The 12,843-nt window shown below is 39.0% G+C and overlaps 2 protein-coding genes across 2 annotated transcripts; both read right to left on the bottom strand.

Annotated features, from left to right (window-relative positions):
* Positions 1 to 170: 170 nt before the first annotated feature.
* Positions 171 to 7,034, bottom strand: LOC143703071 (serine protease HTRA2, mitochondrial). Its single transcript, XM_077197210.1, has 8 exons — positions 4,750 to 7,034; positions 3,449 to 3,653; positions 3,038 to 3,232; positions 2,870 to 2,902; positions 2,553 to 2,661; positions 2,396 to 2,465; positions 690 to 785; positions 171 to 598 (listed from the first exon to the last, which is right to left on the bottom strand). The coding sequence occupies exons 1-8, from the start codon at positions 5,202 to 5,204 to the stop codon at positions 433 to 435; spliced, it is 1,329 nt and encodes a 442-aa protein (XP_077053325.1). The 5' UTR covers positions 5,205 to 7,034; the 3' UTR covers positions 171 to 432.
* A 2,534-nt stretch (positions 7,035 to 9,568) lies between these two features.
* On the bottom strand, positions 9,569 to 12,008 carry mrps26 (mitochondrial ribosomal protein S26). Its single transcript, XM_077197205.1, has 4 exons — positions 11,590 to 12,008; positions 11,287 to 11,433; positions 10,219 to 10,342; positions 9,569 to 9,948 (listed from the first exon to the last, which is right to left on the bottom strand). The coding sequence occupies exons 1-4, from the start codon at positions 11,808 to 11,810 to the stop codon at positions 9,817 to 9,819; spliced, it is 624 nt and encodes a 207-aa protein (XP_077053320.1). The 5' UTR covers positions 11,811 to 12,008; the 3' UTR covers positions 9,569 to 9,816.
* Between the last annotated feature and the right edge of the window lie 835 nt (positions 12,009 to 12,843).

The raw sequence follows: 12,843 nt of genomic DNA, 5'->3' as shown, positions 1-12,843 counted from the left end.
TATTCTAGAACTCAACATATCAAAATGAGTCAGTGGGAGGTGATTACTTTGAATATATAATGGAGATGAGCCAAATAGTTTGATATTCCAATGTTTTACAGCAGAATCACAGCTTTTTTTGAAATGTATTAAAATACAAACGTTGGAAAAAGAGATAAATACGAAACATCTGCAATGTCGTAATAGCAACCACTTTTATTAGGGTGGTCAAATGTTCAATGATTCTTTTGACAATCCCAAAAACAAATAATTAGTGGTTTTCCTTTAAAAACAATACTGAACAAACTAGACTGTCATTACCTTCTTAAATATATTCCAACAATAAATTTCCTCAAATGGATTCTCAAATTATCTCTTCCTCTCATTTATCACCATCTATCCTCATTAAAGCCATTTCTTACTCTTTTTTAAATGCATAAGCTTCACATAATGTCACTCTGTGGACTCTGGGGTCATGTGCAGCATAAGGAGGTCTTCACGCCGGCGGACCACCGCGTTTAAGCTGTCACTTGTCCTCACAGCGTTATAGATCTCCTCTGATGTGTTTACCTTTGCCCCGTTTATCTCAACAATAATATCCCCTGGTTTCATTCCGGCTCTGTGAAACAGGAAATGACATCAACAATAGGAGGATAGCCTCAATCAATTGACTGCGAGGAGCGCAGTGGGGTCAGACCATTGCTGCTTACCTACTGGCTGGAGATCCTATAATAACACGGTGGATTAGAACTCCATGAGAAACATCAGGAAAGGACATGTCACGCATCTTCAACTCCTCGATTAAACTGAGGGGAGAAAAAGACACCATTTGAAGTTTGAAAAAAGTCACTTGACTCAGTGACCATCTCGCAAACACTTCAGGACCCGATATACTTCAAGCAAAATCAAAGAAAGAATTACTGTCATTTCAAACAATCAGGCCAAAGCAAAGTTTGTTTCTGAAGTTTGGAACAGCTTGCCAAAGGGAACTTTCCGGAAGAGTTCACTCTGGCCTGTAAATGCCTTTCGAACAACCATCGATTATGGTTGGGGGCCTTTAGCACATTTTCGCGCAAATTCATCTAAAAGCACCAAATTTGGCACAGATGTAGCTCATGTCATACTGAAACTATTTAGCTAGGGTGCCGGAGCCAGCGACCCTCGGGGCCAAGATGGTAGCCAAATCCAATATGGCCGCTGCCCGAAAAGGTTTCTGGCTATAACTTTTGAACCACATGAGTTACAAATACAAACTTGATATGTTTTTCAGCTTAATTGATCATGGGAAACAAATAGGAATGTTTATATTTATGATCCAGTATATCTGGACCCCTTGATCCTCCAATTCCAATATGGCCGCTGTCCAAAAAAAGCATTTTGGGCTGTAGAATGGGGTATTGTTCACGCAAATTCATCTACACGCACCAAATTTGGCACAGATGTAGCTGAGGGCATACTGAAATGATTTAGCCGGGGCGCCAGAACCAATGGTCTCTGAGACCAAGATGGCGGCAAAATCCAATATGGCCGTCGCCTGAAAGGGATTCGGCTATAGCTTTTGAGCCAGATTGGATACAAATACAAACTTGATGTCTATTTTATCTTTTTTTGACCATGGGAAACCCATAGGAATACTTACATTTATGATTGGGTATATCAGGAATCCCCAAATTATATAAAATATATTATGTAATAGGTAGATTTGACACTGAGGGTCCACCTTCTTTGACGTGGAAATCTTCAGGCGCTGATATACTTCGAGCTAAATAGAAGAATGAATTGGTGTGACGTCATTTCGAACAAAATCAGGGCAAAAAGAAGGTCATTTTGTGTTCGTTTCAGGAGTTCGAAAAGGCTTGCCAAAGCGAACTTTCCGGAAAAGGCCGGTAAACCCCTTTGTACTACCACTGGTCTGTGGCGATTACGTAACAGTCAGGTGAGAGCAGAGGCTCCGCCTTCTTTCTGTTCAGTCTGTCGAGGTCAGACGCCCGCGGGTAAAAACACGATCACACTGGAAAGTCACTTTAAAGTAGACAATGAAGATGTACTTCTGATGAAATGAGACCCTCACACTGTTTTTAATGTTTAATACTGTAAAGCTGCGTGCTTTTAGGGAATATTTTATAAGTGCTATATAAATAATTGTGAAGAATTGCAGAGCTCGGGCAAACATATCCAAATCGCTTTGATCAGATGCTTTTTTATGCTTTCTTTAAAAAAATGCTTGCTGATTTCTCATTTATATTTACATATTCATCTAACCGTCGCTCTCAGCAGTGTTGGATATTTGCTAACAGTATATCACTGCTCACGTATTTCAACCTTCTTTTTAGCCCTAGGTGAAGAACGAAAAAGAACTTCACCGTGAGTATATCAGGGCCTTCAGGTTCTGGTATTAAAAAAAACAGTTTGTCACCTGGGGGTCAAAGTCAACATCATTACTCCAATGTAACGCCGTTTTGATCCCGATTCTCCAAACCAGGACTCTGGAAACAACAAATAAATATCAAAAACCGTCCATGAGCTCAAAATAAACGATAACAAGAAGCTCTGAGGTCAAGGGTCACTCTTACTCTGCTTGTCTGCAGCACGCTCAAGGAAGAGGCGGACTCTGTCTGAGGGAATAGCAAAGGAAATCCCTGCAGTCACTTTCATGGTATTAATTCCGATGACCTCCCCATCCTGAAGGTTAAAAAACATAAAACGTAATTTCATTCCATGAGGCTAACATGTGACCAGTCATTAGGTCCTCAGATAAATTGATCAGATATTTGTTCTTTTATAATTAGTCAAATGAACTAAATTAAATTTGATGAGGGAAAAGAAACGCCTCAGCTTCCTCATCTTCAAAAGTCACAAGCAGTATGTTATGTAAATGCCAGTGACTCACCAGGTTTATAAGGGGACCTCCTGAATTTCCAAACTGTAAAATAGACATTATCTACTGAACGATGCAATATATTTATTATTCGATTAATGAAATAATTGTACTGACACAAATATAGCGTTCACATGCAATTACACCAAAATTGTCCAATGCCATTTCCTGAGCGCTTACATCTATGGTGGCATCAGTCTGGATGTAGTCTATGTTGGAGTTGGACAGACCGAGTTCTTTACCACCTCTCTGGGCAGAGCTGACGATTCCAGATGTGATTGTGTTTTTAAGAGAAAAGGGGCTTCCCATGGCAACCACAAACTCACCCTGACGCACATCAGTCGACTGACCAAGACGCAGCGTTGGGAGGGGATGCTGGGATGAGACACAGAGAACACCATGAGAGTATTGATGCGTCCGAAATCGCATACTGAGTAGGTACAAACACACACACATACACTACCATTGAAAAGGTTTTAAAAGAAGTTTATGCTGCTCACGAAGGCTGCATTATTATTACAATTCAAAATAACTGTTTTCTATTTTCATATTTCAAATTGTAATGTATTCCTTTGATGAGCTGAATGGTACCTTAGCATTGATTTTGATGGTGGCGATGTCTGCAGCCTGGTCTACATCCTGGACTGTGGCATTGTAAGTATCTCCATTGGTCAGTTTGACACGGACACCACGCTTGTTGGCAACCACATGGGCATTAGTCACTATCAGGCCATCACTACTTATGATGAAGCCGGAGCCGTTCGAGATGGGCACCTCACGGCCAGAAAAAGGGTGTCTATAAAGAAACAGTTTTTAATATGAGACACAAAGAATCAATCTACACATGTTAACAGATTCAAAAGTTCCCTGTTGAGAAAAACAACTTGAACGAGTCAAAACTGGTTTGCTCGACTCCAAGTCAAGTCAGCCTGTCTGGTCTGTTGGCTAGTTTAAAGAGTTAGTTCATCCAAAAATGAAAATTCTGTCATTAATTAACCAAACCTCATGTCATTCCAAACCCATGAGACTTTCGTTGATATTCAGAACATAAATGAAGATCTTTTTGATGAAATCTGAGAGTTTCTGTCCCTCCATAGACAGTTACGCAACTGACATTTTGACGTTTCAAAAAGTTCATAAAGAGATGGTAAAACTAATACATATGAATTGAGCAGTTTAGTCCAAATTTTCTGAAGAGACATTATCGCTTTATATGATGAAGAGATTGAATTTAGGCTTTTATTCACATATAAACATTCATCCACTCACACATCAGAAGTGGTAAACGAAAGCTCAAGAATGTTCGCTTGGTGTGCAAGAACCAATGAGGTTCATTTTCTTGTGTTACACAGCAGTTTGTGCTTCAGCAAGAACCAATGAGGTTTGTTCTCGTGTATCAAGCAGGTTCGGTTGAGCTTCTGTTTATGTTCGCTGATTAATGTTTATATGAGAATAAAAGCCTAAATTAAATCTGATCATCATATAAAGTCTTCGGGTCTCTTAAGAAAATTTTGGACCACTCAATTCATATTTATTAGTTTTACGATCGCTTTATGAACTTTTTGAAGAATCAAAGGGGTAGTTGCGTATCTGTCAATGGAGGGACAGAAAGCTCTCAGATTTCATCAAAAAGATCTTCATTTGTGTTCCAAATACGAACGAAAGTTTGGAACGACATGAGGTTGAGTAATTAATGACAGAATTTTCATTTTTTGGGTAAACTTTTGCCTTCAAGAAAGACATGGTTAATTTTTCAGCAGCTTGACCAAGGTAGGAGACCATATTTAACAGACTGCGAGACACTTTTAAACCAGCTAAGACCATCTTAGGCTAGTTTAAGATTTTTTCAGTGGAGCTAGTACACAGTTTCAATTAATTTTTGACAGACTTACCGCCCAACGATCTCGATGTAGACTACAGCAGGAGTGGACTTCTCAACAACATCCGCGATGAAATTGTACTTGTACCGCGGACTGTCAGGTTTAAATGGGGAGGCACATTGGACAGTAGGTAGTATGCTGTCAATCAGCAAGTTTCTGACCGAGACTGTGCTCTGTAGGGCATCTTTATTGTTCTCGTTTCTTAATGAATACAAAGCTGCTGCTCCTCCGAGTCCCAGTCCAAAAGCGACTGCCAGGCGAGCGGTGCGACTGTTGCCTCCTGAACTCCGGTGTGAAACTACAGTTCGTACTTCTACATGTTCCTGCTTAGTGTTACCTGAAGGAGAGTTAGAAAAGTGTCCTAAAGGTCTTACTGTCATTACATTTGGTTGGCGACGGCTGTCCCGGACACATCTCGTGATCGTCCTTATGAGACATCGATTTAACGTTACATGTGTACTTGCCATGTTGCATCAGATGTATCGTAGTAGAAAACAGTCAATACAGATGGAAGCAGGGACTTGACCGCTGGGTCTAACACATTATATTAGCAAAAGTTTCTTTGAAAATATTTAAATAGTTAATCTTTATTCTATATAGGAATATGTGGTTAAAATGGTCTTCACATACGCTTGTAGAGGTGTAACTGTCCAATCCTCGGCTCTGACTTTAGAGTCTGTGACGATACCGGAAGTAGTCTGTTAGTTGGTCAACGCATCTGCGCATGTATGGACATGTCTGATCAGAGGATGAGAGTGGGAACATAGACATCATGTCTATGAGTGGGAAACTCCTGCTAGAATATCTGACAAGACGGTGTGTTATGTAAAAATTATCTCATCGGAAATATTTTCTACATTTGAATAGATAAAAGTGTAATAAATATAATATCATTATCAATTATCTAAAATATTATATGCAACTATTATTTAATAAGTAATTTAATAACAATGCAGTATTCATATTAATAATAACCTATTATTGAGTGTAATTATTCAAACTGCATTTATTTTGAAAATATTTATACAAGTATTGTGAACGTTACGTGAACGAACTAAGATCTGGTCTGGAATTTGGAATGTGTGAAGCGGACGGAGAGAGATTTCTCCTCCCCGCTCCTGAAATCAGTCGGCTCCAGCTCCTGATCCATCCCGAATTTTACATTTCCTCTTTGCCTTCAGCAAACTCACGTAGTTCGCTCTACTTAATATCATAGACGCTTAATATCTAATGCACAGTAGTGATGGGAAAACGAAGCTTTTCAAAAACCTCGAATCTCGCAAAATGATTCACTGTTTCTAAGCGCTCAAAACACTAAAAGCTGATGACCCCTGCTGGTCAGACCAGTGTGTAAATGCTGCGAAAACTCAGCAGACAAATAGGCCGACTGTTGGCATAAAACACCTTTTACAAACCAATTGCAAATGTTTTATTAAAGGTTTAATCAATTGAATGCAATTAACAAATAATATAATGCCATTTTTGTTTGTAAATTAGACTTTTAAATACAACTCTTCCTTTTTATTATACCATGTATCATTAAATGTGTACAAATTTAAAAAATTGATCCGAGATCAGGAAAAAATATTAAGTTAGACACTGGTTAATATGTTCATGAGATCTAATGGTTCAATTCGAACCATTAGTTAGGGCCCGAGCACCGATGGTGAGAGGACCCTATTGTTTTTGCTCCGTTTATTATTATTCCGCTTCTTCTTCTTCTTCTCCTAAATGAATCGCTTTTTTGAGGGCTTAAACATGCTCGAAAACTCATGAAACTTTTCACATGCTTCAGAAGTGGTGAAAATTTACGTGTGATATGGGTTTCAGAATTGTGTGGGGCAAAATGGCTTAATGCCCCCCCTAAATTATTGCCCCGGCTCTAGGTTTCTCGTACAGGTATGAAATTCGGTACATACATGTAATGACCCAATATCTACAAAAAAGTATCTTGGAGCGTAGCCCTAAACACAACAGGAAGTCAGCTATTTTGAACTTTTTGAGCAGTTTTTGCCATTTCCAGACATTGTACTTTAACGAACTCCTCCTACAGTTTTGATCTGATCCTCTTCAAATTTGGTGAGTGTAATTTTAAGGCCTTTGCGACGTTAAATTGCGAAGATATTGAGTTTTCGTCGAAGGGTGTGCCCTTGGCGGCCTGACAAATGTACACCCAATTTCAGCCTTTTGCTGATTTATGCATGCTCAGATAAGTTCAATATTAATGTCGCTTGGAGTTCCGATGTTGCTAGGCAACCACAGACAGCCTGCAGTAACTCAGCCATACAATGTCCGATCTGCCCCAAACTTCACGTTTGATAAGAGTCCTGTCCTGAACACATGACCATGCTCATATTCGGTTGTAGCAATAGCGCCACCTGCTGATAGCAGGAAGTGTGGCAAATACAAATTACTTTAACATAGTCCTCCTATATTTACGTAGGCCTACTGCCCACCGTGCTCTGTTTTCCTAAAGCCGCCGGGTGGCTGTGGCACGGGTGCGAAATTTACATCTGATATGGGTTTCAGAATTGGGTGGGGCAAAAGGGCAAAAAGTGGGGCAAACAAATATTTCCACTAATTGCCCCTGCCGCTACGTTCCATGTAAGTGGATGAAATTCGGTACATGCATGTAATGATCCAATACCTACTAAAAAGTATCTTGGAGCGTAGCCCTAAACGCAACCTAAAGCCGCCGGGTGGCGGTGGCACGTGTGCTTGCTTGCAGTTTCGGTGTTGCTAGGCAACCACAGACAGTCTGCAGTAACTCAGCCATACAATGTCCAATCTGCCCCAAACTTCACATGTTTGATAAGAGTCCTGTCCTGAACACATGGCCGTGCTCATATTCGGTTAGAAGTAATAGAGCCACCTGCTGGTAGCAGGAAGTGTGGCAAATTCAAATTACTTTAACATAGTATTCCTATATATACACATAGTGCCCACTGTGCTCTGTCTTCCTGAATCCACCGGGTGGCGGTGGCTCGGGTGCAAGGGCCCTTTCATCGCTGCTTGCAGCTTTAATTGTTTTTTGTTTTTTTTGGCGAACCATTGAAATTTCTAATAATTTCGATACAACTTGCAGCAACGAAGCCTCGTTTACTTAAAGAGCAACATGCAGGTTGGACACCCCTATATAGCATAGTGTATGTTGATGATAGAACAACTAGATTTTCTTAACTGGAGTAATATATATTTAGCCATTAACGATATTTTGGGATAAATTGTGATAAAATAACTTCCGCGTCTGTAAAGCACTAACCGGAAGTGACGATCGGCGAGGGAGTGTGGTCAAGTTCAAGCTCAGATTACAATGGATGCGAATGAAGAAGCCGAGTTCTCCGATGTGGACGAACATGCTTATGATGGGCCACAGGCCTATAATTATGAGCCTCCTAGGCGAGATAGTAGTCAGGAGGAGGAACAATGGGCAGAGGAGAGAAGTAGAGTTGTGGTGAAAAAAAAAAGAGTTGTGGTGAAAACCCGCGTGAAAATCAGATCGGTATTCAGTGAGATATGATTAATTAAATGTGCTGGCAGCTCATTGCACCTGCCAAACAGATTACAGTGAGCGGAGCGGGTGACCGGTTTAAGATGGCGGCCCCTCGGCTCGTCCGCGCCAATAGGCAGTAGCGGTCGATAGGGCGTCTCTCTATATGTCGTCTATGGTTAGCGCTTGGTCCTCCAGTCCCGCTCGCGCCAAAATCCGGTGTAAACTTTGACGGTGGACTTGATTCCATCGAGTGCACCGAGGGAACAGCATCAGTAATCAGCCTCACGTGGTCTTTGCTCCGAAATCCCATCCGAGACTCCATTAAATCTCCAGGTCGATAATTCTCCGGAGTGAAATGTGCGCCACAAACAACCGAGTGTGTGGTAACAGACGCGGCAGTGAAGTCTGCTCTCTTCACCTGCACAAAACGCACCCAAGACCAAAAAGCCTTGTTTTTCCTAGAAGGAAAATGATGGACACGATGTCCTGACAGGCTGGAATTCGTGCAACTAGCACAAACACAATAATTTACCATTATGGCTTCTCTAAAACTTTCTGTCTCTCAATACTGCTCTAACTACACCAACACCCAACAATGAGAAAGCTGACCGCGAGCTCTTTTATTTACCTCGGCCTATGTCATATGACGTGTTGCTATAGCGGGAATGGCGTATTCCAGAGCCTAGTACATTTTCATCAGAATCTCAATATCAAATGGGATTTCATTAGTAATTTCTACATATGTGTTTTTAAAATACCTCTGCAGACAATTTAAAGTATTAATTCAGAAATAATTTCAACCCGCATGTTGCTCTTTAAATCACGTGACTTTGGTAGTTTGATACGCGTGACGCCCCGAATCACAACAAATGATTCGCTAAGGTTTTTTCACTTGTTCTCAGTGTTTCAAAAAGCACTCATCACTACGGCATAGAGAACTTCACTAAATGGAACTCGTCCATAGTCTATTGCTAACATATTGCTGTATCCAAAATTAGCAATGTATATGATAATGTCTTTTTAAGAGGGTGTAAGTTTCCTCCATAAATATTCATTGCTCTCACTTATGCTTTCTCCTCTACCTCTCTTTTGTCCTTTATCTATCTTATCTTCACCTGTTATATACAATACTTAGGATTTTATTATAAACTAGATTTAAAAAGGTAGGTACGTAGACAGACAGAGACAAAATTATCCTCTGTAGAGAGTTCCTTTTTTTATACATTTAAGGTACGATGAATTTACTAAACACCACACCCCTTAAAGGAACTTTTGGCATTTTCAGATGCCAATTAAGACATACGTTGTTGCATTCACTTTAACCAATGAACAAATCACTTCCAAGAGACTTTAGTATATTTGAGACATTTTGAAAATGAGTTTCTCACATAGTACATGCACACACAAAGAGATCACTCACTACATCCACTGACTCTCCCATAACACTTAGAGGGTCAGAGGACAAAGAACTCATGTGAATCAATTTTGAGAAAAAAGATCATTGTCCAAACAAACAGTTTAAACTATATCACTGACAGAGTATATTTTATGTACATAGGTATTTTTGTTCTTTAAAATTGTGTTTATCACTGTATCGCAGTCCGTTTGACAACACGTCCTTCTTTATCAATGGCAAAATTGTAGTTTTTCGGGTTGTCAAGAGCCTCTTCAATCCGTTCATCTAGATTGTCCATTGTGATGAAGTCCTTTGCCTCTTCCTGAAACATGAACGCAAAGGGTTAAATCATAAAACCATCCTCCCACCCACCTCGAAAAAAAAAAAAAAACGAATTTATCTAATATAATTATTAACTGCACAATAATAATAAACATAATTTTCAAGAAATATATCAAATAACTTATAGCATGCCAATACAACTCATTCTTAGTTTAAAATTGGACAAAACGTATACAATATACTGTCTTTGTCAAAGATCTTATATTTTGTTCTGTTGCATTCTATCATTGCACAGTACTGAAAGATTCACCTGTAGTTGAAGAATTTGTCTTTCTTTCTCTTTAATGTACTCCTCTAGCTCTTGCTGGCGTAAGAGGACTACTTCTCTCCTCTTCAGTTCCGCGGCCTCAGTCTCCTTCTGCACGCGCTGCTCTCTAGAAGATGATACAAATCCATTTTAATCAGCAACAAAATGCGGTGTATCCGACTGGGTCTCGCAGTACTACAAACGAATCAGATGGGTGTTTGATGCTAAAGGCCCGTTCACACCAAGAACGAAAACTATAATGATAACGATAAGGATATAGTTCTAAAAATGCTAATAGTCCACACCACTACTATAAAAATCATGGCACAGAGAAACGATATAGTTAGAATAACTTTCAGAACGTGTTTTTTATCAAATATAAAAACACTGACAGCCAATTAGAATCCATCCTGCTTTAAAGCGCTTCCACATTTAAAGCGGCAGACAGTAAAACTGCAGCACACACTTAGAATAAACATAACGATATTATCCGCTGGTGTTAATGCTCATATAATTACCGTTTTTGGTGTGAACGAAATGGTCATTAAAGGAATATTCCTTAAAGGAATAGTTCAACCTAAAATTAATATTAAGTCATTACTTACTCACCCTGGTATTTTTTTCTAATGCAGTATGCCCTTCTTTCTTTTGTGGACCAAAAAGGAAAATTTTAAATTGCTTTTTCTGGGCGAGTAAAAGTGAACTGCGATGCTAATAGAATCTCCCGACCACGCAAGTCGTGCAGCCATGCAGAAAAGGCCAAGGTCAAAAATATTATTAAATAATACTGTACATTCAATTTCATTTAGTTTTTCACCAAACCCTATCATATACTCCCAGAACACTTGAAATATACGACGCATATAAAACAAATAAAAGGGCATAAAATGTTGTCAAAATGTTATGTTGTCCATAAAACAAAGAAGGGCATACGGCATAAGAACAACACGAGGGTGATTAAATGATGACTTAATTCTAATTCTAAAGCATATCCCAATATCCCAGCCAGAACTCATCCCCTCACGACCTACATAATCTGATATCTCACTGTAACACATCTAAATGACTCACCGTATTTGACGTAATCTGAGGTTTTCAGCATCATTCCAGGCCATTAGTGACCGATGCTCTTCAGCCTCCCTTTTAGTTCTCTCCTCTGCTGCGGAACCAACCTCATCTTCATATTTCTTCCTCAACACCTGTTCCTTGAACTCAAGTCTAAATGCATAAAATGTTCAAGTATGTCAATTCGTAAATCTCAAACAACAAAAGTAATAATAAAGAGACAATTAGAGGGATAGAGTGACCTTGGTAACCTCAGATCAACATTCACAAGTCATCACAATCATGCCTGGAAATCATAATCAGTCTTACCGCAGGGCTCTAAGGATCAAATTGTACTCAGTGAAACGCTCCTTTAGTACAACCATTTCCACTGGATCCACGGGAGGGGGAGTCTTGATTCGGCCCAATTTTGACTTCGCTTTGGGGTCTGTGCGAGATTTTCTTCCCCTGACAGTTTCGATCAGAACAGTATTGCGAGGAGCGAGAAGACGGACTACAGGATCATGACACCGCGATAAAGCCCGCAACATGTTGAAGATTATATATAGTTATGATTAACGGTAAGCGTCTATACAGTTAAAACCTAAATTAATTAATGAATGATTATAGTACAAGCAACAAATTCCAGCATGGCTATATAACATTGAGCATCTTCACATAGGCCGCCATGTTCTTGAACTTTAACCACGGAAGATGTTTCTTCACTCGATGTAATCACGGCTGAGTTGAACGCAAAGCGCTCTCTGCTGCCGCGCGCTGGAAATAAACAGAACTGTCCGCGAACGCGTTCAATAACTACTACAGGGATGGACATCGTGAGGTAATGAACGATTCTGTATCGATTCTATTTCATTTTAATGATTTATGTTCCTTAACGTTCTATTAAATGTTCTAGCCTACTTCTGAGTAAGAAAAAAAGCGGTTGGAGGCGCCATAAAGTACGGTAAGTTAAGGTAATTACTGTCGGATAAAAATACTAACTTAAACAAAGTGCATTTTGTAACATATTACCAGAGCCAGTCTTACATTCTCTGATATTACGGTCATTCGTTTTTGATTAAACACCACTGACAAAAACGCATAATATTTACACAATGTGTTTATGAACAGCCACTAATACTGAGAGACTGATTTAGACTGATTACTGATTTAGATGGTCATTTTCGCCACATCACAATTATGACATAAAAACTGATATAGCCTACTAAGTCAAAATTGAGATAAAAAAATATGACAATAAAAAAATAAATTTTGATACAAAATGTGGAAATTAAAATAGTCATAATTGTAGCTTTTAATATCATTATGACTTGTCATACTTTAGACTTTTTGTCATAATTTCGACTCATGTCACAAATATTTGTTTTATTATTTGGGGGAATTTGTTCGTGATTTTATATATATATATATATATATATATATATATATATATATATATATATATATATATATTTAATTATTAACCAAACCTTATCATATATTTATTTTTTTATTGGACATGACAAAACTTAGGTTCAGTACGTGAGTCATACCGCTCTGGCTGATTTATAATGATTTTGTTCA

The sequence above is a fragment of the Siphateles boraxobius genome, unplaced genomic scaffold, assembly GCF_051911475.1.
Source record: "Siphateles boraxobius isolate OS27281-9 unplaced genomic scaffold, OSU_SipBor_1 37, whole genome shotgun sequence".
NCBI classification, from domain to species: domain Eukaryota; kingdom Metazoa; phylum Chordata; class Actinopteri; order Cypriniformes; family Leuciscidae; genus Siphateles; species Siphateles boraxobius.
Note: the sequence above shows the minus strand (reverse complement) of the source record. Positions and strands in the feature narration are given on the sequence as shown.